Below are 26,511 nucleotides of genomic sequence, written 5' to 3' on the forward strand. Positions count from 1 at the left end.
TTCTGTATGAAGCTAATACCCACAAGTCGGCTTTCTTCTGACACTCTTCTCCATCTAAATGCAAAAGACGACACTTAAAATGTACATATAAAATGTACGAGGGTGATGGAAGATTAATGACACACATATTCAAATAATCAATAATGTGACTTAAGCCTTTAATGGTACTGAAATTTATTGTAAGGAGGTCACAGAATAAAATAAACAATTGGCTTATGGGGGATATATTTTACTTAGTAAGTAATAGGTCCTATTTGTTAAAGAGCGTGGTATCTGACTTTTTAAAATTATTTTCCCCAATGTGCTATTTCAAGTAACAGCACCTGGAAGATGCTGGAATTGGGAGCTCCAAGACTGACGAACAGGAGTTAAGGTATCTCCTATTTCCTACTTCACTCCTTCCCTTGCAAAACCACCATGAAAACCGGCCCTGCTGTGCCTGCCTCCACACTGCCATCAGCTCTGCCCTTCGAAGTGCCAGGCACTGTGCTCCATGTTTTCACATAAAGGATTTCACAGGAGACTCACTCCAGCCCCGCAATCACAGAGCACGTTACCACCACTTCTTCTCATGGGAAACCCAGTTTTGGAAAAGTTACACAGTGATTTGCTCAAGGTCGGAGGCCTCGGGTGAAGGACAGCAGAGCAAAGACAAAAGTGAGGTAATGGACCCGGTTTCCATACTGCTCAAGCCATGGACGTTCAACTGGTGAACATTTTTATGGGAGAAATAATACATCCTTATTTATTTCAACTGCTGTTGGTTTTCTGTTTTTTGCAGCTAAATATATTACTGATACTCTCCAAAAACGGTTCATACTGAACTTTTCAAGTCACCTCTGGAGCAGTGTATCCAAAGGCGCACAAGGCATCAAGGCCACCCTGGCACCACCAACTATGAGCATTAGAAGGGCTGGTGTTTGTCACCCAAAGAAAACGACCAAATGTTCTTGAAATTAAGATTAGATTCTATGAGAAACAAAAACTTTGACAACATTGATTACAGATCTGTCGATGTGGTTCCTTTTTTTCAAAACCGATTTGGGAGGGATGCACAGTGTGTGTTAATGACTTTGAAGTTAACTAAAGAGACTCCAAACTTAATGGCATCACATTTGTGACAGTTAATTAGCAGAAAACATTACAGTGCAGTGAAGTTTTTGCCTTTTTTTTTTTTTTAAAGCATCAAAAGCAGTAAAAGGCTTTGGGTTTTTAATTGCTTCTTCCCAAAGACTCAATTCTGTTCTCATTGCAAAGATAGAATCCTTCTCTCAAAGTCAAAATGATCCCTTGTGATGTTTTTGGATCACAAGGATTACAAAATGGGTGGATGTTTAAATTTAGGACCTAAGAAAGTTTTCATTAGGTGGCCTCTTGTTTTTGTTGACTGAAAAAATAAAGCAATTTCCAAGTAGGAAGATTTTCTTTTTGAAATATGTGAATGTCGCCATTTCTAATTCAGGGGTGAACTGAAGGGGTTTCCACTTTGGCTTCTATTGTACTAATTAGGTTCTTCCTCTGAAAAATCAGAAGCATAATAGACCTTATTGCACTGATATGTTTACTATATCACACAGAAGCTCTGTGTTCTCATGATGGATTATACTGGATTACCTTGGAAACCTGAAACTGACCGTTGATTTTGGACTCACTGTCTATTGAATGAAAGCAAACAACAATAACAATAAAAGCTGAGAAGACGTACGTGTAGGATATTGAAATAGTCGTATGCTTATCTCATGGAAACTACAGTGAATAAATTTGGAAAAAAAACCTCAAGTGACAATACTATACAACATCATGAACAAAGACAGGGAATCAACTTTAGATCATTAAAGAATACAAAGTCACAGGCAGTTGAACTATCTTTCAAAGCCACACTATTTAGACAAGTTGATGAATTTACATTAATGCTTTTAAGGGGATCTATCACTTTTAAATGCTAGTAAAAAAAAAAAAAAGAAAAAGTAAACTTAGTTACACTGAAATGAATTATTTATCGAACAAAAAAAATAGTACCTAAGTAAAACAGACTGTTATAGAATTAGATCTTTTTTTTTAAATTGGGATATAAATTACATAGAACATTATGTAAGTTTAAGGCATGCAATATATTGATTTGATACATTATGTTGCAATATGGTTGCCACATTCTACTGCGTTGCATAATTACTATTTCTTCTAGTGGTAGGAACAATTAAGATCTGGTCTCTTAGCAAGCCCCATGTTTACAATACAGTTTTACAGTCTATAAGCACTGTACTGTATATTAGATGTCCAGGACTTATTTGGCTACAAGTTTCAAGTATGGACTCTTAAACTACATCTCTTCACACCCCCAGCCCCTGGTAACCACCATGCTTCTGTTTTTTCAAGTTTGGGTTTTCATAGATTTCACACAGAAAAGAGTATAGGTCTCTTTTAAAGAAAGAATGTAAATATAAAAATCCTCTGTGCTAAATGTGATATACTAATTGAATCAAGTTGACAACCCACACATGCCTAGGCTCACCAGGATCAATGTGCTTAAGTGGCACAGCCTCAGAGAGGCAGCCAGGCAAAGTGGCTCAGAATACCTGGCTTAGGAGGGACTCCTGGGTGACTCAGTCCGTTAAGTATCCAACTCTTGATTTCAGCTCAAGTCATGATCTCAGGGTCCTGGATCAAGCCCCGCATGGAGCCCCTTATTGTATCAGGCTCCACGCTCTGCAGGGAGTCTGCCTGTCTCCCTCTCCCTCTGCCCCACCTCCTGTTCTCTCTCTCTGTCTCAAACAAATAAATCTGAAAGAAAGAAAGAAAGAAAGAAAGAAAGAAAGAAAGAAAGAGAGAGAGAGAGAGAGAGAGAGAGAGAGAGAGAGAGAGAGAGAGAGAAGAAAGAAAGAAAGAAAGAAAGAAAGAAAGAAAGAAAGAAAGAAAGAAAGAAAGAAAAATGCTGCCTTAGGACTACAGCCTTGGACAGAGTACTTAACTTCTCTGTGGCTCTCTTCTCTCACTGGAAATTTTAGGTAATAACAGCTCATAGTGTTATTGTGAGGATTCAATGAAATAATACAAATAAAGTACCTAGAAAAATGATTGGCATACATCGAGCATGCTAATATTAGGTTATTATTCTATTTTAAATATTCATGCACAAATCTGACATTGCAACCTTAAGGTTTTGCAATTTAAAAGTATAAAGTGTTCATCTACATAATAGGTAGTTATGCTGATGTATCTTCTGTGCACCAAAGGACCGATGAAAACCAGTAATAAATTCAAATATTCTCTAAGCCCGCTTAAATGAAAGCCTAAAGAATCTATCTTTGCATTTCTTATTGATACTCTCAGGTGCTTTCCAAATGAGTTCTGCTCCTTTAAAACTAAACCAAAACAAATTACCTAGGCAGTTGTAAATGCCCTTTACCAAGCATGATGTCCATCTCAGTGGAAACCAAACTTCCTAAAAAAGCCAGATTCCATTTTTATCCCCACACATGCTAAACAAGTCGGCATATGTTCCAAGCATTCTATTGTGCATATTTTAAGCAGACCCTTTTTAGCACGTGTAGGTTTCATTAAATTACAAGTGAAAAGGTATTTCTTGCTCTGACCGGGAATAATACTAGATTTGTTATCTCCTTTGCATTCTGTATTTTTCTCAGTCTACCTTTCATCAATAAATAACAACAGTGTTGCTTTAACTAAAAAGTGTGGAAAATTCTGATTGAATTTTCCACTTCAAAGTACACAAAATCATTTCATCTAACATGCTGTGTTGGAAAATCTATGCTCCATTCTGACCTCCTGTTGCAGTCTATTTCAAGTGTTGGCGATGCACCATGTCACGCTGCATGGCTGGTGAAGGAGAGTAAACATATTGACTGAGAAATGTTTTGAAAAACCCCTATTCCACATAGATCCCAGCTACTGTCAAAAATCACAAAAATGTTTGCATTCTGTCTGTGCAAGAGCATGACCGAGCTGTAGGAGAAATTCCCACAATAAATAAAACCAGCTACCTGCCTAGCTCTCCATCTAAACGAGACAGTGTTGGGCTTGGGGTGAGGGGGATGGGGTGGGGGACAAGGTTCAGCCTAAATAATACGCTCAGAGGTGTCTAAGAGAAGACGTTATTAAGTGCCCTTCCTTTAACCTATTTGCAAGGTTAAAATAAAATTTAGCAGAGGAGATTACCACCACTACTGAGAAGGCACAACTCAGCCGGCAGGCAAGGAACACACCGGAGGAAAGGTAATATATTGATTGACCTTTCCTTCCAATTGCAGTCCATGCAGCTAGCTGTCTTTTTTCATTTGGAGGGATATGACAGCTGACCTAGCTTATTTTCTTGGACTAGCAAACTAGGACAGTCCTTGGACAAGTTAGGCAGCCAAGACCAGTATACCCTACAATGACATAGCACTACCACACTAACACTGTTGTAAGTGGGAAACCCCAAACAATAACACTGTCATCAGATAGCCTTCTGGGTTAGAGCTCTTCTTTCGTCCAAAAATGAAAGCTCCCTTATCAGAAAGCAGTGGGAGGAGGTTTTCCAGGTTACGGAATGGCAGTCAATATGAATTATTCACAGTCCTTGAAATAAAGAGCAACAGGGTCCACATAATTTCACATTTCCCAAAGAACGTGGTTAAAGAGTATCGCTTGACAAGAAAAACTTAGAGTTTCTGGACAAAAGGCTCTGTATTCACTTATGCTGGAGAAGCACATAATTAAATACAGCGCATAGCATTTACCTGATGCAAGATTTTTCCCATTATTAGCATTTTACCTAACAAAAGCAAGGGGCACAGTCAGCACTGCTCTGGAAAATAATGGGTTCATGGAACACTTTGGGGGGGAACCCCACTGAAGGCATGTGCACAGAACATGCTTTGAGAAATGCAGGTTTAACTGAGCCTTTGTTTTAGTACAACGGTAGGATGACCATAAGAAAAGCAGAGACCAAATTATTGCCATGTAATATGCCAGTTACTGTACTCTGTAACTTTGAATTTCACAGTCTGGTATCGCACAATGATGAAACAGCGAGGTGACCTACACTTCAATTCAATCAAGTGTCCCCTACTACACCTTGCAAGACTGCACAACTAATCCAAGAGGAGACTGCAAACAAGAGTTACACAAACAAATCCCTGGTGCATCACAGTGACCAGATCTCTAAAGAACTAAACACAAAGCACAAAAACACTACTATTCCATAGGCCTAGAGGTCACGTGACAGACAAACCTAGTAAATAAAAACTATTACTACGTCCACGTGTTTATAACAGCCATGGAATAACAGAGCTGGGCCCCTATTTATCAATGGCCAAGATTTATCTTGGTTCTCTTTTCATTATTGGCAGAATTGCTGATCTCCCTGAACAAATTTTCTATTTCTAAGACTTGGACTTCCACTTAGGACGTAGACAATCACAAGAGACCATTACTCTCAACAATGTGAATGAAGACATGAATAAAACGAGAAATGAAAAGTGGAAGTTTGGCTGTTTCCTCCCTGTCCTGCCATTCCACCACGGTTGAGAGCCAGCCATGGGCCTCTCACTTCAAGAGTTTATCAGTTTCTGGAATTTGCTTTTCTTTTTAGGTTTACTTGTGCCCCTAGCTTTTTAAAATATATATATATATTTAAATACGATATTGTAGCTGACGTAGCTGGTTTTGATCGTTAAGGTAACAGCAACAGTCTCTTGTCATTATCTATATCCCAAGTGGAAAAGGAAGGCTGAGAAACATTTTGTTTCTTTGTGTGTCCCTAATTTTGAGGAGGCAAAACATCTTGAATAAGTCAGTAGAAACTGAGATAAATAATATTTAGGTCCAGAAAAAGTGGGTCTCCTCTATGTCATACCACTCAAGCAAGGGTGCTGAGTCATTCCACTCTCCACTAGAGCTAGGTCTGGGTAGTGCTGGGACCCACAGATAAGAAGAGAAACAGGCAGTGCAAACAGATGCAAAGATAACCAGGATCTGGGTGTTATCAGACCAAGACTCAAGACCAACTACGCTAAAGGGTACAGCGGTAAACATGCATGACAATGTGAAGACATAGGAAATTTCTGTATAGAGGTAAAAACTGCAGTAATAATGAAGAACAAAAGGGAAAATGAGACTGCAAGATAGGACACCAGAATGAAATGGATTTACCAGCTGACTGAGCAAAGCAAAGGAAAGTTTAAGTCAAAACAACAGATATTTTCCAGAATGAATCACCAGTAGAACCAAAACAAAATAAAGTCAAAAGCTAAAAAGAGTATCTAAGACCCTCGGAACAGTATAAAACAGCTTACATAGGTATACACGGAGCCCTAGAAGGAGAAGAGAGAAAATGAGGTAGAAGATATATTTATTTGAAAAGACCGGCCAAGGACTTCCAAAAAAAATGATGGAAGGCATCCATCCACATATCCAAGAGGCTCAGTGAATCCTGAGCAGAATAAATACAAAGAAAGCCATACTGGGGCACATCACTGTTAAATCTCTTTTTCAGGCAGGAAGTAGGTAAATGTGTGTGGGAATGGCAAGGGAAAGCAACCCCCAAAAAATTAATGTAAAAATGTTAACACAGGCAACGGAGTTATCTAGATTAGCAATCCAGCTACCAAAATATATCATGGTCTGTGAGCATTGGCCAGCAAGTGTGTCTGAGCTGTTGAGGACGCTCTTCACAAGTACTGCCATGAAACACATTCCTTCCAAAATGCTACCAGGATAAGAGTAGCCTGGCTAACTGTCTAAATTACTTTTTCAGAGTTGCCGCTTATGTTTTGATCTGGTTTTCTTCTTGCCTGAGGGCTAGGGGGATAGAGAGGCACAGAGGATACAGAAATCCTTGAAGGCAAAGGGATGATTTCAGTAATTCCTCATAAATCTAGAGCCAAATTGGCTAACCTGTACTTAACCCATTCTGTGATCTTTTCACCTCTAAATTAAAAAGATTTCCTACACCCTTCCTTCAAATAAATTGTTAATCTCATTTTGGCCAATTACCTGTTATACACATCTTTGGCAAGCACAACTCTGATGGCTCTGAGAAAAGTCAACAAATGTAATTCATGACTTTTTTAAAGCCTTTGGTAGGGAGGGAAATCCACATTAAGACAAAAGATGCTGAGCTACAACCAGCCAAGGCACCGATGCATACTTAACCTTTGCCAGCTGGAAAAAAAAGGAGAAAGGTCATGATATAAGAACCTGTGTTTGAGAAGAGGGATGGGCCAAACTAAATACTTTTTCCTCCTTCATGTTTTCAGTTGCAACATTCAGGAAGACTTAAAGTAGAAATTTTTTTTTTTTTTGAAGATTTTATTTATTTGACAGAGACAGCCAGCGAGAGAGGGAACACAAGCAGGGGGAGTGGGAGAGGAAGAAGCAGGCTCATAGCGGAGGAGCCTGATGTGGGGCTCGATCCCAGAACGCCGGGATCATGCCCTGAGCCGAAGGCAGACGCTTAACGACTGCGCTACCCAGGCGCCCCTAAAGTAGAAATTCTAGCAACTGAAATTCTGAAAGCCACAGTGATTGTGGTCCTTACAAGGTTGTTCTTTTTACCTGTGTTTTGAAGACCAATCCCATCCTTTTCTTAAAATCAAAGGCAAATAAAACCAAATACCATTTACTGGATAATAAATCAGATGCTGGAAAGCAGTACCAGGAAAGACATAAAACTTCGACAACAAAAACCAGAAATTTAAAACATTCTGAAAACTGCAACAAGGGGGTCCTCTGAGGTGTTGGTAATGCTGGTTTTTTTTGTGGTTGTTTTTTGGGGGCTGTTACATGGGTATGGTCAGTGTGTAAAAGTTCCCTGACTTCTGCACATTTTGGCCACATGTTACTCTTACAGAAGAAGAATTAGTGTCTAAGGTCTGTGGGACAATATCAAGCTTAAAATGTGTGTTATATCTCAGTAAAAATATGTTTTTAAAAGACTAGGTAGGAATTCTTCAAAAGGCAGCGGACTGTACTCACCTTCAAATCAGGGCACTAAATCCCAGTGCCTGACTACAAAGTGGATACCAAGCATATTCTACTGGAACTGAATCCCAACCGACTTGTTTTAGCACCATAATTCTGAATGCTTTAGTACTGGATTTATATCACACCTTATACATAGCATCACGGAGAAGAAGTAATGGGAATCCACTTTTCTTAGAATTACTTGTATGTGTCTAAGTAGAGAGAGGTTCGGCTGAAAAAATTGGGGTACCTTTTGCCGATTTTGTGATTGAATTGTTAGGAGTGTGGAATTCTGTAAAGCCAAAATCCTTATTAATTAGGATAAACACACCTAGGAACCACAAGGAAAATAAACACTTTCCGACAGCTTTGCAGCCATACGAAGATTCAGAATAGTGTATTATCAGGTGGAAGAGAGTGGTATGGAGGCCAAAGGATGTATCTGACACTTGAGGCAAAAAGAACATCACCTTAAGGATAGTGGCTGCCTTCCTTGTGAACCCTGAGAAATACTGGTTGGTACAGGGCATTCCCTAGGAAAGAGGCACAGTCCCTCTTTATAAAGATGGTGTGACAACACATATAACATGGAGGCTATGTACAGGGAGTCACTGGGTGTGAGTCCCGGCTTCACCTTGTACTAGCTCTGTGACTTTGGACAAGTTAGGTAACTTCTCTGTGCAGTCTTGCCAAAGGTAGTGAACAATTCTACACGGGCTGCCAGGCAGAAGATGACTGTATACGCATGGTCCCAAAATTCAACGTGAGATTCTTCTTGGCCACAAAGAAAGGGAATTAACCATTTGTGATGTGGGAAGACATTATGCTTTGAGTGTGATGTTTATTGTCATAGCTGTGCCCTGTCAACTGGCAAATGGCGCCCACAGGAGTTGAGAATGACCATCAAAGACAGTCGCCCAGTAGAGTTAAAAAACTAGGAGAGGCAAGATGAAAATACCATTGATCCGCCCACTGAAAGGTCTTCCTTATGATTCAAACCATAACAGCCTTTATCTATCTACTTACATCTGACGTCTGCTGCCCAATCTGCTGTATGCTGTAATAATAGGAGGTGGCCTTAAATTCATTGAGACACTTCTCTGCTTTCCTTCGTGAGTTGTCTACGTCCCTCAGCCAGTCTTAACACAAGCCACAAACTGTGGTAAGATCAATGAAAAGGTAGGGTTGTTGTTTTTTCCTATTCTTTAGAAACACCCAATAGTTGTAGCAATTTTTTGGAATGTTTTATATTTCTATTGTTTTTGCTTTTAAAGGCTTATAGCTTTCACGATGTTGTTTTCCAGCATCATAACTTAGTGCCCAGTAAAAATGACAGAAGTTTTTGTGTAGCAGGGCTGCCCATTCTGTTCTGTTTCTTGATCTGGGTGTTCTTTGCACAGGATTGTTCAGTCTGTGAGATGCACCAAGCTGTACACTTCTGAATACATATTTTAATAAAAAGTATTATATACATGAACACCCCAAGCACACACAATTAAAAAAAAATAATTTGTCCACAAAGCTGCAAGTGCCAGGCATGTGCCAAGGGTACCATGGATGGGAAAGTGTCTATTCCTCCCTCACCACTTCGGGTATGTCCATCGCGAGGCAGCAAGAGCTCACATGGAAGAACAGGGACTCGAAGCCAGACTGCCTGGGTTTGAAGGCTGTCTTCTGTGTCACTAGCTGTGTCATCTTGTGCAGGTGACTTGACTTTACTACACTTCCGTTTCCTCGACTGCAAAATGACGCTCACAGTACCACCCTCCTCAGGCTGCTGTGAGGGATGAAGGAGTTGGTCCAGTGTGCAAAGCACAGGCAACCACGTGGGGCACATGCCCGGGCTGCGTTTTAGCTATTCCTGGATCGGTAGTCGAGATACTTCCCTCACGCGAGGCTGCTCTCCCTTCTGCACCATGAAGTCTCCCTTATAACCTATCTCCTGGCCTATTTTTGCTTGGGGAGATTCAAGTGTAGAGGACAGGACAGAGTTAATCACACCCCTCAGTCTGGAGTATATGATTGTCATCCATCAACTTATTTACTTGACAAAACTTTCCACCTCTGTGCCCACCACCTCTGCGCCCCTTGACTCCAAGCAACCCTTCAAATGGTATTCAGCTATTTGCATCAACTCCCGAAAACTGTCAATTATATGGCGTGCACCTTTTTTTTTTTTTTTTTAAAGTAGGCTCCAAGCCCAGCGTGGAATCCAGCATGGGGCCTGAACTCACAACCCTGAGATCAAGACCTGGACTGAGATCGAGAGTCAGATGCTTAACCGACAGAGCCACCCAGGTATCCCTGGTGTGCAAGTAATTTTGATTGATGAGTGTAGTACTACAGAATTGAATTTCTACACTTGTTTTCGTACAGGGACATGTTTTAGGCTCTGTCCTCATTGCTGCGTGCCTCCAGGCTGCCGCTTCTATCTGCTGGACATCGTATGAAGGTATCCACCCTATTTTCCCAGGCACTCTCTCAACTGTCTACACCCACAATAACCCCAAACTTTCTGGAGCAACAAAAGTGCTACAAGACACATCTGTGCACAGGTCCATTTTTTCCAGATGGAGAGGTCAGGGTCACAGGGCAGACCACACCCAGACCACTAAGAGCCGCCAGCGCACTCCCCCAAACAGCCTTATCGCTCTGGGGAATGGCTGCCCCAGACATTTCAGCACAGACACCTTCTTAATGAGGGAGACAGGGTTATTCCCCCCAGTGTGCTGATAACAAAGATGAGACTTCTCCTCAGTCCCACGGTGAGTCCGCCTGACCTCCAAGCCTCTGTGCATCCCATCATGGAGGGTCAAGGGCATGCCTTCCATGTGGCCCTCGTGTCACACTCCCTCCATTCCCGTCTGGCACACAGCTTTTCTGGTTGCATCATGGAGTGTTAAACCTCTACATTCATGCTGTTTACAATGTCCTGTTCCTCCTTCAAGAAGTAGAAGAAAACTCCGAGTTCTGGGAAATCTTTTCTGACTGATGCTCCCAGATTTCCCTCAATTCAAAATCAATACCCAATATCTCGCTGATACTGTTTACCATATAATTTAGCATTGTCTTGGCTTTATTTATTTGTTAATTTTATTACATTCTTGAAGGGAAGGACCCAAACCTGCAAGTTCTATTCCTGCACGCCTAACATACTGCCGAGTGCATGGTGCTCATTCCTAAATACACAACAGAGTTTTAACAATGCAGGCATTTTACCTCAAAACATCATCTGCTCCTAACCCCTTATTTTACAAAGTAAGAGAAAAATTCTAGTTGAATAATTATTAACTAGTAACCATGATAACAGTAATCATAATTTAAAGGACAGCTCCAATTTGTCTGATATTCCTTAACTGGCTGTGTGGGAAAAACTTTGCATCCATTATCTCATTTACTCCTTTCAAAACAATCTGGTAAGATGGGTATTATTTTGTTCTCCCACTTTTAAAATGAGGAAACTGAGGCTTTTTTGGATGATTAAGTAACTGGCCCAAAGTCACAGCTAATAAGTTGCAGACATGGATTCATGCCCCTTTTAACTGGGACCAAAGGTAATTTGTAGATGGCTGATGTCAAAACAAACAAACACTATGAACAGCCTCCAAAATTTCTGAAAGAAATCTACCACCTCTAAAAGCCTTGGTTTAAAAAAAAAAATTACATAATACAACACTTTATGTGACTAAAATACTCTGAGAATAATTATGGCAACTGGTCTTCCCAATCCCTTACCCCTCTTCCAACATCCTTAAATAGAGTAACAAATACTACCTCCTCCAAAAAAGAAATTATTCTTTAATACTTGAAATTCCAGGGACTAGGAAGGTGTTAATTACCATCCAGAAATTCAATACATAATAAAGCTCAAAATGTAGACATTTTTAAAACCAAACCCCTTAGTGCTCAAAACTCAACCTATTTTCTTCTATTACAGACAGAAACACAATGCCCTGACTTCCACTGCCATCATTCCACTTCATCTCTGCAACCATGAACTCTGCTCAGTGTAGCTTCTTGTCCTCTCTTAACGGTGCGTATCTAAGGTCTCAAAGACATTTACTCTTCAGATAGGTAAAAAATGAAAAAAGGATCAATCCTAAAATGTTTATGGTCATGAGAAAAGAAGACCATCTGCTCTGAGATCGCTCAGGGCTGATGTTCCCAGCAGGGGAGCCCAGGTTGTATAAACCTTATTCTCATTAGAAAAAGTTAGAAAAATTGCAGGGAATTAGTAGAAAGGATTTTCAGGCCCTAGAGCAGACTAAAACAAGGTAGTTTAGAATTATATGCGGGTTTTTGGTAGTTGGATAATCAGTGCATGCAGGTCATTGGGTTTGTTTTTGAAAAGGAAGATAGAATGTTACAATACCTTCTGGTTTTGAAATTTCTTAGATGCTATGCCGACCACTATTTACTCTCACACGCTCAAATTTTAAGTACAATCTTTATGAACCTATTTATTCTGGATCAGCAAAGCTTCTGATGGACAATGACAGCTCATCGAGAATAAATCTTCATCATCCTTTTGTGCGGAAATGCCAGAGGATTTGAAAAGTAATCCTCTGTATTCTCCCGTGTTCTCTCCTTGTGTACCCCCCGTCTCCCCACAACGTGTCCCTGATGCTTCCATATCAAATTGATTTTTATTTAACAGAGGCCTTTACCAGCTCCACAAATAACTGCTCTGTGGTCTTTGAACTATTGTTCCTATTGCCCGTTTTGCTTCATTCTTTGTTCATTTGCTGGGTTACAGCACTCATACTGGGGACAGACAGGTGAGCATATTCTCAAAGTGAAAGCCTATTTAGAAATTCCCAGTGGACAAGCTTAGCCAATCAGAGGCACATTACTTACCTTTGATTTCTTCCTAACCCTTTACTCTTATTCAAATAAAACAGATTTAAAAGCCTGTTTTCCTATACTTAAAGCACAAAAGGCTTTCTAAGACTAAGAGACAAAAAAATCCAGGCTATGGGGAAAAAAAAAAAGCCAACTCCTTGAGCAGACAATGAGCCCCTTATGTCTGGTCTATATTTTCCCCATAGCTTTAATGTAATTCTGTTCTAAAAATTAACTTCCACTGAAGACAGTGATCGAAGACTGCCTAATAATAATGCTTTTGCAAGTAATGAGGAATGATGTCATTGTAAAGGGATTTTAGGATTGAGAAATGCCATTCAAAAATCTCAGACTAAATGGTAAAGTGACATTATAAATAGCCTTGAGGGAAAAGAAAAATAATTGCTTAATTTGATTAAGAAAACATTTCATATACTCTTATTTAAATAGATGAGAAAATCTAGAGCAGTGGGAGCTCTGTGTTAAGTGGCTACCCAAGAGCTGGTTGATGGCAAAGCCCACTGCACAACGAGGTCTAGTTCGTTCTTCCACCACTCCATATTGCTACAGGGAAGCCAAACATTTCTACCTGATCACACTCCTTTCGAGATTACACAACACCGACTCAGAACAAAATCACTGCTCTCAGAAGATTTGGCAGCTGGTTTACCATAAATTGTTTCTGACCCCCACAACACGGGCACCTATAATTTGCAAGAGTTCTTTACTACAGCTCGGGTTATTGAATTGAAAATGATACAGTGCAGATTCTAAAGCAATGTGCTTATAATGAAAGGTCAGCGGCTACACAGATGCACATTTCCATTTGCTATTTATTGTCCAAGTAACATATCCACACAGCTAACAGTGGCTTCCCCTATCACTTCTTAGCGTTAGAAAAGATTTTTAGGCCCTTCTAAAATTCCTAGGACTGCAGTGTTTTGGGGAGAAAAGGAGTTGACCTTTAAAACGGACTTTGGTAACATGGCTGAACCTATTCACATGCACATTAAAGCACCAGATAACTTCTTTACCGGAGTTTAACCACTTCCTCTTAAAGTCTACCTGAAAAAAAAAGCCATGATTCTCACCCAAAACAAAACAAAACAAAACAAAACAAAACAAAAAGACTCTGACTACCATTAAAAGACAATCAGCTAACTTAGAGTGTAACTTAGAACGCATTGCATGGTGAGGCACAGTATTTCTCAAAAGGCCAAGGGAGAATGAAATGAACACAGGAAAAAAAAAGAGGAACAAAAGCACATGCTGAGCAGAGTCCTTAGGACACCACTGACCAGGAAGTCCAACCTGTGTGCAGCACATGCTTCAGTAGTACCTCATTAGTTAAAACTCTTAGGTGAGGCCCAGGACAGATCTGGTATACACCGAGCTGTGCTCTACTCCAGCAAAATTCACCTCTTATATGATGAAACCACCCAAGTTATTCAAAGCTGGTTTATTTCTTCCAAGAAAACTTCCATGACTCCATCATAAGGATTATGAGCCAAAGTGAATTGTCTGGGGGAACTTGGGGAGGGGGCACCCTAGGCACTTAATACATGTAACAAAGGGTTATGACATCTGGATCCACTTTCAAGTATTCATCATAGGCAGTGTAATTTTAGGTATTGGTTAAAATCATCCCCTACACACAGTCTGTGGCCTTGATCACAATTTACTCCCCCAGAGTGGTCAACTAGTCTTAGATAAGAGGTATGCACATTTCAGTCAACACTAGAGAGTTTGCCAAACGGCATAATGAAATAGGTTTTCATCACTGAAATCAAAATCAGTGGCTTCCTGATTGGCATAATGGATGGTACACAGGCTGTCATTGTTGGAACTAGTGGCATTTAAGGTTAAGTGGGAAAACTCAATCTAGAGACATTATTGACCCTTGCATGAACAGGGCTTACAACTCTAGGGAAGCCTATAACTTGTACCCTCAGGACTCGCACCTGATGACCAAATACACAATGGCCTCCTGTCCGGGAGCTGGGTTAGAGGAGCCCTGTTGCTTGATGCCCACTACAAAGGTGAGAGAATCCTGCCTGTGGAAAGTTGTCAGGTCATCGACCTTGAGTGGAATTTTCCAAAAATATTCGGCTGGAGCAGTTAAAAGGCCAGAGAGCATGGATTTCATTGGGTTTAGAGGACAGGCTGCAGGAATGTTCTGCGCCTATTTGCTCGTACATGTTTGTGCAATGAAAGTCCGCGTACAGCAAAACTGGCCAGTGACTTACTTGAGGTGTGTGGGACAACAAGCCTTTATCCAAAACCTTACCCACTGTTCTGTGGCTACTGTGATTTACCAAACAGAACATAAGAGCTGAGCATGACCCATCACTTCTTGGCCTTTTGACTAAGATCAAGTGAAGAGATGAGCATGACTGAACTGGTGTAAGACTATTCTCAACAGATAAAACACACATAACTGTGGCCCTGGAGCCCACCCTCACCAAGCTGTAAGTGTTCAGGAGTTGTACAAGACAGTTGTTAAATGCAGCCGTTATTATGATTTAAAAATATCTAAATGTATAGTTAAATACATTATATTGAAAACAAAGGTAAAAGATACACAAAACTGATTCCCTTCCTAATCATGTTGCTCTATTTCACTAGGGTTTATGTCACTTTCATCTGTGTGGTAGACACACCTCAGAATACTGCTCTACAACGCATCTCTTCGCCGCTGTGAGGTCAGTCTTGTCCCAGCAGTTCTTGAAACTGGCTGTGGTGGGAGTAGCCACAGAAACCAGCAAACGCTACCAATCAAGGTTCTGTTTGTTCTCAGGGCTGGTTGTTAAACCGAGAACTCCACTGGTATGGATGGTCTTGAATTAATACAGCTGACTTTGCTTCCTCCAACACCTTCAAATATACCAGCATATATAAAAACTCACAACTTCCTTCTGCACAGAGGAACCACAGCACCATGCACGCGAGCCACCTGGGGCGACGGGACACACTCACTTTTGGAGCAGCTGGGTCCACTAGTCTCTGCCGATGTCGGGCTGAGTTGAAATGGCTCTTCGGAGGCTGCCCTTCCTGACAGTGAATGGAAGATGGGGCATGAACGAGAGATGGGAAGGGGAGAAGGTGGGGCATGGGATGATGGGAAATGGTCAGAAAAGGGAGAGGGACAGCGTTTAACGGCACAGTACTTGTTTCTTTCAGCTGATATCCAATAACACAAACACGATGTTTTCCCCCGCAGAAGCACACGACACATTCAAGTCCTTTTGTTAAAAACAGCCTTATATATGCACGTGAGTAATAAAGTTAAGTATCCAGACACTTCCCATCAAATCTTCATTCTTCCCTTATCTGATACTGTCTCTAATTATATTTTAAGGATACTAAGGAGAACTGGAACCCGATTTCCCTAAACATGAAGTCGATCTTCCCAAAATAACAAAAGGCATTAAAGGGGCACTCTTAAGAGTTAGACTTGGCACCTATGTGGATATCACCAAAATGACATGGGAATCACAGTCTTCCTCAAAAACAGCAAAAATCTCCCGCCTCTCTGCACCATCCCGGCAGAACTCCTGGTACCTGGCAGCCACCAAAATTTCTGTCCTTGAATGCAATTACATGTTATTGGCGCCAATAGAGACTGGCGCCAATATTAAGTTAATAATTTAATCTATGTAGCAGGGTGTTCTTTCCTTAGACCAGGCCCATTAATGCTCTTACATATAGAGAGAGGACACACAGATCCCACAGAAAGACTTAACACTTCCCCGTTGTTTATTCCATGCCAAACACATCCACCAAAAAAAATTCCAAGAAATTATATTTTAAAGGGCAAGTTTAGAGTAGGGGTCCACATAAATCGTACAGATTTCCACTTCTCCATTCTTTCAAGAATTTAAGAAGCAAACATGATCGATCCGCTCTGAGCATCAACTTCAGTGATGGGGAGATGAAACCAACAGAGAGAAGGTCTCAAAAAATCCCTGGGCTTTAAGCCCCTGGTCCAAGCGAGAGACTACATGGAGCAGAACGCCCCTCCCACGAGTGCTAGCATTAGTTCCGCTCTGTTGACAGACAGAGTAGAAGGCCTTCTACTTAGGTGAGAATGCAGTATCTATATTACAATACTTAAAAATTCTTTTTCTTCTAAGAATAACAGCTCTATTATTTTTAACACGTGGATCAATCACATCCACTTGAAATGCCAACAATCACTACTTCAGTGTCCAAAGTATAATGCTTACTTTTCAAAAAGGAAATGTCATTAAGTAGCAGACCGCAAGTCAGAATTATGTTTTTCCTAGTAACTGCCCTGCCAACATGCATTCTTTCCCTACACTCTTCTGAAAGAATCTAAGGAAATAGTTTTAAATCTCAGCTGACCTAGACAATGTACCAAAGTTTTAACAGCAAAAATGATGCTCATTAATTCACTGAATATTTGGCAATATAAAAACAAACAAAAAACTATGACTTCCCACTCAAAAGAGTCAATAGCTTTGTAGGAGAAATAGCTTTACTTTTTAAAAAAAGATTTTATTATTGGAGAGAGAGAGAGAGAGAGAGGGCATGGGGGAGAGGCAGAGGGAGAGGGAGAAGCAGGCTACCCACTGAGCAGGGAGCCCTACCATGCAGGACTCAATCCCAGGACCCTGGGATCAAGACCTGAGCCAAAGGCACACTCTTAACAGCCTGAGCCACCCAGGCACCCCTACTCTTTGCTTTTTAAATCACGAGATTATTTATTTAGCCAGATTTGAAAATTCTCCTTTAAATTTAATGGCTTATCAGAAAGTGGTTTTAATGTTTTTTCTCCCTAAAAAAAAAAAGTCATTAGATAGAAATAAATAAATAGCCTCATTAATATATCTGGAGATCTATCCGCCCTTATTAACCTCCCTATGAAATGATTACAACTGATTTAAGAGTTCCAATGCACAGTGCCAGGCTTCTACTTATGAGGCAAAAAATTAATTTTGGCGTTAAATATACAATTACAGTCAATGTGCAAATTAACTAAATCCTAGGCCTGTGGTTTATTGCTCTTCTTCTGACTGCAAGGTGAAAATGTTTTTTTTTTTTTTTTAATTAGCTAATTGCACCATGAACTCAGCAGGGGGCAGATGTTGATATTAAAACTAGACTCTGAATCTTAAACTCCCTCCCCTGTGGAAGGCCAGTTTAAAGCAAGTAGGCACATCATCAAGGAGGGGGGTGGAGGGGAAGGTAGGTTTTCGAAATCTCGTTTCCATTTTACCTCATTTATCATCAAGGACAATGAATCTGTGACAATGGTCTGCTTGCCCTGAACAAATACGTGTATGAAATAATCAATACATTTATACAGATTCTAGTAATACATCTTAATAGAAACCAAAGAACAGCCTGGAGGATTGATGCCATTTTAATGAATTGCATATGGAGTGAAAATGAGGAATTGTGAACAGCTCACACCAAGTTTTTCCTTCCTATGACTCATATCTTAAACTAATCTTAATTTTCAATAGAATAGTGGCATTGTATTCTAGCACTGAAAAAAAGTTAGTCATGGTCAGTTACTCACATATTCTGGAATCAGTTCGATACTGAGGCTTTGTGGAAAGATGTACGTAGCTAGGTACTGGATACAAACTTTTGAGAAGAATTTAATGCATTAGAAGCTAGACATGTCTGCTTCTTCGCTTTAGGGAGATCTTCATTTAAAAGTGTGTTCTTTCCTTTTTCCAGTCTTGTTACAGGCCAGACTCCCTGACACAACCAGGGAAGTATAAACAATGCATCTTAGAGCGCAAGCAGTTATACAAAGTAAATTATGAAATACTTGACATTTTTAAAAAAGCAAACAGGGCTCTTATTAACGGTAATGCAGGAAACCAACATCTTACATGAAAAAAAAATTGTACATATGGTTTTCCATGCTCAAGAAAAACAGTGAATTCAATCATTCAGTCTAACGTTAAAGATAAAATAGGTGACTTCATTTTCTTTTCCCAAACTTTGAGTCCCAAGAAGCCATTTTTCCTCAGAAATGAGAGCTTTCAGACTCTGGTATCTGTCATTCCAGACTGAGACATCAGTCTCCTGGTAGCATTTACCTCCTGGCTAATTCCATCAACATCAGCAAAATAAACAGATTGGACCTGGGTGGCCCAGGGGGGTTCTCCATGGAGCATCTTATTTACATATGTAAATAGGGGCTCTTCACCACAAGGGGAGGGCGGCAGGAGAAGGAGGGGTGGAAGCCTCACCATCGGTTTTGTGGAAACAGAAGCACATTATATTGCTTAAGTCAACTTAACCAAAACCCTTTTGCTGTGATAACCACCACTAATAAAAGTAGCAGCCCTCAGTTATGTAAATAAACTATTAAAAAATGACAAAGGGAGTGTTGACGTGTGCATAATCTGGAAACTTAATGAGACATATTTCATCTGCATGCTAAATGCTTTCATCAAACCTTCTCCTGGTAAGTAAGTCATTTTAGAAATTATAAACATCCCTTAACACTGCAGATCATACTTTTTAAAGAAATTATTGTTCCCTAAACATTACAGATCTGATAGCATAGTACTTTAGTCTAATTTGCATCACACAAACACACTTAAAAGAATACTTTGTGGAAAGCCATTTATCAGGCATGAAATAATGGGTGTCCAAAGAATTTAGTGGCTGGCATCAGATTATTAAAGTAACTAGTTCTTTACGTCATGTAGAAGGTACTCTATCTCAAAATTAGAGCCACAAGAAAAGTTTTAAACACAGTGTATCTGTAATTTAGGCATTAATTATTGTAAAAAAAAAAATCTATCACTGAACATTTCTAGCCTAGATATTTTAATATAAGAAAACAATCAAACAAAACAAACGCAATGGTTTCCAGGGCTCCCAGATAACTTCTTAAAACTCTATTCAAAACCATTTTAATTCTGGAAGAATTACATGCATTCTCAGTTAATAAAATTTTCCACCAAACTCTGAGACATCCTTCTGTCTGTGATGAATATATTTCACCCCTAACTGAAGCTCTTACTAAACAGTTGACTAAAACAGAACAACGCTCCTGCAGAGAGTCGCTAGTAAAGGAGCCCCGCATGTCTATCAAGCAATTCGGGACCACGCAAAGTCAAGAAAGTCCCTGAACATAAATTGATTCAAAGAATTCACAAGCTAGGGAGATTTAACAATGACCAAGCATATCAAAATAAGGTCAAGAACCCAAATGGACATGCAAGAAATGCGCCGTTTAGGAGAACAGAGTTTCGATGAAGACATTGTATATGATTCTAAAACCCATGAAACTAATCCCACTACAATTTATGAAAACGTCCATAATTAATAACCTTGTAAAGATGAAAGTGCATCATTTTTTTTTTCTTTCGAACATTTGGCTCAAGTTAAGAGTCACCAAAAAGGGGTAGTGGAAGGGATACCCTCACCTGTGAAAGCAAACCCTAACACAATAGCTGACTTTTGTCACTGCGATGATCAGCGAGAAATAGATTCCACATCATTCAACAACACATGACAATACCACCAGCAACGCACGCTATCTGCTCATCTAGTCTAGTTTCTTTTTTAAACAAATGCCAGGCTCTGGCTACCACATCAGATGGATCTGACCTACAGTTCAAAACCCCAGAAAGGAAGTGGTTCTTAGACCGTGTAAGACAGGAATCTTTACACCCTGATGCTTTAGGTTGTGTCCCAAACTTCAATCATTCACTTAGTAATTTTTCCCATATCCCTGTACTTCGTCGACTGTTACATCTACTATGTATACTATTCTTTCAATTATTTTGAAAGACTGCTCCATATTTTTAAAAAATGAAATATTTCAATCTTTAATGATAGCCTAAGTAATAATATCTTGAAATCCTGGCTTTGTCATTCCAGTTACATTTTTTTTCCAAAGATTTTATTTATTTATTTGAGAGAGAGAGAGAGAGGTAGTAAGAGAGAGCACAAGCTGGGGGTGGGGAGAGGAAGAATGAGGCTCCCCACTGATCAGGGAGCCCACCAAGGGGACTCGATCCCAGGATCCTGGGATCATGACCTGAGCTGAAGGCAGACAATTAACCAACTGAGCCACCCAGGCATCTCAAGCAAGGGCAATTTTAAAGGTGGAACAACAAGTTCTGTTTCTGAGTCAGGACTAGGCAGGGAAGAGAGAAGGGAAGCAGGCCCTATGCTTGCTGCTGTTAACTTTGGCTCAAATGCCCTACGGTTACTTTAGAGCTTCTCTTCTTTGACCTCCAAATCAGTTTGTACCTCTCCCCCTTCCTCTCTTTCTCCTCTTCCTGTCCACTCTCCCCTTTCTCTCCCTTTCTCCACTTCCCTTCCTTTTACCTTCTCTTTCTTTTCCCTCCCTCCCTCTCCATTTTCTCTCTTTCCCTGCCTTCCTCTCTTCCTCCCTCTCTCCTTCCTTTCCTTCTCTTCTCTTCCTTCCTCTCTCTCTCTCTCTCCCTCCCTCCCTCCTGCTCTCCCCACTACCCATCTCCTCTGCAGACGTGCATAAAAGGACTCCATGCCCTTTGGTGTCAGGTTGGGTAAAGGCACAGCGGGCAGGAGCTTCGGAAGCAAGGAGGGGGAATAGAGAATATGATAGAAGCCATTCTCTGGCTCCCCTCCTGTGCCATTAGCCCAGGCTGGCAGAAGGCTCTTCTGAAGGTAAATGCACTTGTCAGGTGACCCTCTATACCCAGCTCTGTTCTACACTTTTTGAAAGCAGCTCCCTCCCTTTGCCTCTTCCGGCCTAGTGAGGAAGGAGGTGGTCTTTTAGGGGAAGGGACATTTGAGCATTCCTGAATGCAGTGAATGGGCATGCTTTGCAACAATACTCATAGGAGTGTTTTCTAGTGAAGGGAATCACAGGGAACATGAGTTGATTATGTGATTGAAGAGCTCTAGAAACAGCACAGTGACTGATGTGGCCAGAGTACAGTGGGGGTTGGGATGTGGCAGGGAACATAGGATCCACAGAAGTACCCAGGGCTGGGTTGCTCAGGGCTTTGCAGGCCCTAGAAGGACTTGGGGTTGAGTAGAGGGGAAATACACTAGAGGGTTTGGAGAAAAGGAATACTGAATATGGTGTACAGGGTGGCTTTGTCTGCCGCTAGGAGCAGAGACCCTACCAACGGCAAAAATAACAGAAGGGATATGAGGTATTGCTGGATTCTGGATGACTTGGATGGTGGTATGTGTTGAATTGTGTCTGCCCCCAAATACGTTGAAGCCTTAGCCCCTGTATTTCAGAATGTGATGTTGTTTTGAGACAGGGTCTTTACAAAGGTACTCAAGTTGTTTAGGGTGGTCCCTGATCCAGTGTAACTGGTGTCCTTATAATGAGGGGAAATTTGGAGACAGAGGCAGACCTGCATGGAGAAAAACTAGAGTTAAGAGACACAGGGAGAGGACGGCCATCTAGAGGTCAAGGAGTGAGGCTGGGACAGATCCTTCCCTCACAGTCCTCAGAAGGAAATAACGTTGCTGACCCCTTGATCTCAGACTTGGGGCCTCCAGAACTGTGAGAAAGTTAAGTGTTATGTTATGTTATGATATGAAAACTGATAGGATTTGCTGATGGATTAAATATGGGTTTGTGGGTGTTGGTATATGGCCCATGGGAACTGAGATTACAAATGAGACAGCAAGGTTGATGCTATGTCATTGGTTAGAGCATTTGGGTGAATATTGGAGATGAGGGAAGTTGGAGATGAGGTCCACTAAGGAGACCAGATTTGGGGGACAGAGGTCAAGAATTGGGTTATGGGCTTGTAAAATTTGCAACTTTGCAATTTGCTTAATATCTCAGAGTAGTGAATTCGGGTGGGGGGAAAATGTTGTTAGGGCAGAGTCATAAATGCTGGTTTGTGGTCACCACCCACCCTGCCCTCCAGATAACCCCTGCAGAGCCTGGGCTGCTCCCTGCCTCCTGAGGTTGTGTGGATACCTCTGGTTCCACACAGATGAATATAGTCAGTACACAGATATTCTTACATAGTGTTCAATATCATTATCTTAATATTTATTAGAAAAAAATACAACTGGAATTGAGTCCCATGCCAGGCTCCCTGCTCAGCAGGAGTCTGTTTCTCCCTCTGCTCCTTCCCCTGTTTGTGCTCACTCTTTCTATGTCTCTCTCTCTCATAAATAAAAATAAAATCTTTAAAAAAATGAAAAATAAATAAAATTGCCCTTGCTAAATAACATCTGACAAAAGGTTAGTATCCAAAGTATATAAAGTACTTATACAACCCCATTAAAAAATGGACAGAAGACATGAACAGACATTTCTCCAAAGAAGGCATCCAGATGGCCAAGAGACACATGAAAAGATGCTCAACATCACTCATCATCAGGACAATGCAAATCAAAACCACAATGAGATATCACCCCACACCTGTCAGAATGGCTAAAATCAGAAACACAAGAAACAATAAGCGTTAGTGAGGATGTGGAGAAAAAGGAACCCTCATGCACTGTTGCTAGGAATGCAAACTGGTGCAGCCACTGCAGAAAACAGTATGGAGGTTCCTCAAAAAGTTAAAACTACCATATGATCCAGTAATCCCACTACTGGGTATTTACCCAAAGAACACAAAAACACTAATATAAAAAGACATATACCTCTATGTTTATGGCAGCAATACTTAAAACGCCAAAATATGGAAACAGCCAAAGTATCCATTGACAGATAAATGCATAAAAAGATGTGGTGTCTCCCTCCCTCTCTCTCTTTCTCTCTCTCTCTCTCTCACACACACACACACACACATACACACAGTGGAATATTATTCAGCCATAAAAAAAGAATGAAATCTTGTCATCTTCAACAATATGGATGAATCTAGGGCATACTGCTAAATGAAATAATTCAGTCAGAGAAAGACAAATGATCTCATTCATAGGTGGAATTTAAGCTACAAAACAAATAAACAAAGAAAAAAGAGACAAACCAAAAAACAGACTCCTCACTGTAGAGATCAGACAGATGGTTGCCAGAGGGGAGGTGGGTGGAGGGACAGGGAAACAGGTGAAGGGGATTAAGAACACACTTACCCTGATGAGCATGCAGTAATGTATACAATTGTTGAATCACTATCCTGAACACCTGAAACTAATATAACACTGTATGTTAACTATACTGGAATTAGAAAAAAAGAACACTACCTGTAAAAAAAAAAAAAAAAAAAAAAAAAAAAAATCGCCATTGCCGAACTGCCTACAGTATCCATGTGAGCACTGACGTTCGAGGGACATGCCTGTGTGTTGGAGGGAGCAGAGGCAAACGATGTTAGCAGAGATCAAGTGGAACCTTTCTTCTCTGGCTCTTGCTTCCCAAGAAATACTGAAGGGGTGAACTAGGTATTATCTGTAAAGCACCACGTATCTAATGACGGGGGGTTTGCTTCTGTCAAGGTTTCACATGGATGTGATATTCTGAGATCTGCAGTCTTAAGTCAAAAGAAAATTCTGGGATTGGATTCCTGAGGAAATTCTTACTTTGAATTCAAAATTACCTTCCAGCCCAACTACACTTCAGTTTGCCTTTTAAAGTGATTCAACCTCAGGAGAGGAGAAAAGCCAGTGTGCACTGAATCCCCTAAAACTCCTTGCAGAAGGGGGCTCTGGCACAATGGGGGCCGGTGGGAAATGCAGAACCGAGCGCCAGTCTCCTCCCACCCCAATGGGTGGTGGAAGTTGGTCCCAGTCACTTAGCCCTGCTGGACCTCAGCACCCACACCTGTCACTAGGCGTAATGTATCTGAAGTTTTTAAATTCCAAGATCCTCTAGGAACGTGAGCTCAATATGGTACAGCTCAAAAATATACAGGAGACCCTGTTTTAAAAACAAGTAAATTCAATTACTGGGCTCCTGCCATAGTTCAAATTTCTTGTAGGCTACGTGCTATGTGTGTTTTGGGAATCACAGTATTGACTTGCTATTTAGAAATGTTTACATTTACTGCTGTTCATAGAGAAATGTCTGGGTCTCTGACAGTATTCTACCCATCAGTCAATGATCCTTTGTTAGAGCATTTCAGAACATTATATATTGATTCAAATTAATGAATTTTATGTCAAGGACCAGTTAACATATTTTACCATAGACAATAAGTTTATGGATGTAATTACTGTCTTGAGCTCCAAAAACGCAGCACAATTATACAGCAGCACATATGTCAACCCACTTAAGTCACTTCAATTTAGAAAAAAAATCTAATGCTATCACATGCCACACATTTTTTAATGAGAAAAATTACAAGATACCTAAATTAAGAGAACTAATTTTCCACAGGGAAATCTGGGGGAAAAAATTTAAAGGTAAACCAATTTTCTGAAGGCAAAATAAAATTTTCAACATAGCTCTGAGTTGTACCCAAAGCAAATTATTGCCAGCAAGTAATATGGCTCTGATAATTAGACTTGATTGGGGTTTAAATTAAGCAGGGGGATGCACCAGACTCCTCAAAGCTGTTTTGATTTGTCTCATCTGTTCTAGCGGGCACGGGGAGAAGGGCCAGGGGCCCAGGAAGGGAAAAGCAGTCCGGCTTTGCAGACTTAGGTAGGGTGGTGTTCAACTGACCTCTCTGGCAGTTGCTTATCTCAAAGATTCATATGTGACACAGATTAAGGACCTACATACCCACCCCGGTCATAATTACAACCCTGAACACCTGATACAACACTGCGAACCCATAACACAATGACAACCGTGTCTTCGACCCCAAGTGTACTTGCTACAAATCCTTGAGTGGGGATATGAATAAAAGGTCATCTTGTCACTCCCTCTCATTAAGAAGGCTCTGGATGCTTAGAAGACATGAACTTTTAAGCAGGTGCAAAGAGAAGCATCCTCAGTTTCAGGTCACACTGCTGTAATTCCATCTTCTACTCTGTAACCAAAATCGAATTTGATCTGGAGAATATAAAAAAATTGCATGTTGGCTTCCTTACTGGTAACTCCATGCCATGCTCTGGCCTGTGAGGTGCAGAGAGAAGATGTGAAAGGCCCTTTATCGCAGTGAAAAAGGTCCAAAACATCTACACGTTTGCATCTGTCAAATGGGAACAACAGCCGCCTCCACGGGGTGTGAGAAGAAATAAGGGACGTGACATCTTGAGCACATGCCTGGCAGGAATGAAGGATACATGCTGGCCATTCAAGGTACCGTGATGGCCACAGTAACTGCTGCTTTGTAGGGCCTCTAACATCCACACAGCTCACTTCTGGCTAGAAACTTGATGTAACAGAGTGTGTGAGGATTTTTAAGTATTTTCTACATTTATGAGTAAGCAAAGCAAGAGAGCTTAGACCCAGGAGTTCCAGGCTTTGGGGAGACCATGGATGACTCGTATTCCCTGTCCTCACAGAAAGAAATCCCATAGAGCGGTAGTGGACCATACCTACCTCCAGTGATCTAAGATAAGGCCAATGCTGAGCTCACTAAGCTCTTTGGAAATAACTGAGCAGTGACGAGAGACAAGAAGCAGATGGCTTCCTGGCCTGCTTTCCGAGCACCAGACCCGGGCACTGTGTCTGGGGACCCCATCCATCATGTGTCCTGTCTGCACTGTAAAAGCAACGTCCATCCCCAGTGACACACTGACTTTCCCATGCTTTGAGGGCACTTCCACTCTGATTGTCCCAGACACCCATGGGAACACAAAAGAGGAAGGAAACATGCTAAACAATTCATGAACAAGTTTTGATTTTTTTTT

The 26,511-nt window shown here is 40.9% G+C and overlaps 1 protein-coding gene across 11 annotated transcripts in view; it reads right to left on the reverse strand.

Moving 5' to 3' along the window:
* Positions 1-26,511, reverse strand: part of MAST4 (microtubule associated serine/threonine kinase family member 4) — a 537,673-nt gene that overhangs the window by 270,742 nt on the left and 240,420 nt on the right. Inside the window, exon 4 of one of the 11 annotated variants that reach the window (XM_087862111.1) lies at positions 15,784-15,858. The exons of the other annotated variants lie outside the window; for them this stretch is intronic. Within the exon in view, the coding sequence (XP_087718237.1) occupies positions 15,784-15,858 (75 nt within the window). The remainder of the gene's footprint in view (positions 1-15,783; positions 15,859-26,511) is intronic. 11 annotated transcript variants of the gene reach the window in all.

This window comes from Ursus americanus, chromosome 5 (genome assembly GCF_024610735.1).
Source record: "Ursus americanus isolate L20-20 chromosome 5, mUrsAme1.1.p, whole genome shotgun sequence".
In the NCBI taxonomy this organism is placed as follows: Eukaryota; Metazoa; Chordata; class Mammalia; order Carnivora; family Ursidae; genus Ursus; species Ursus americanus.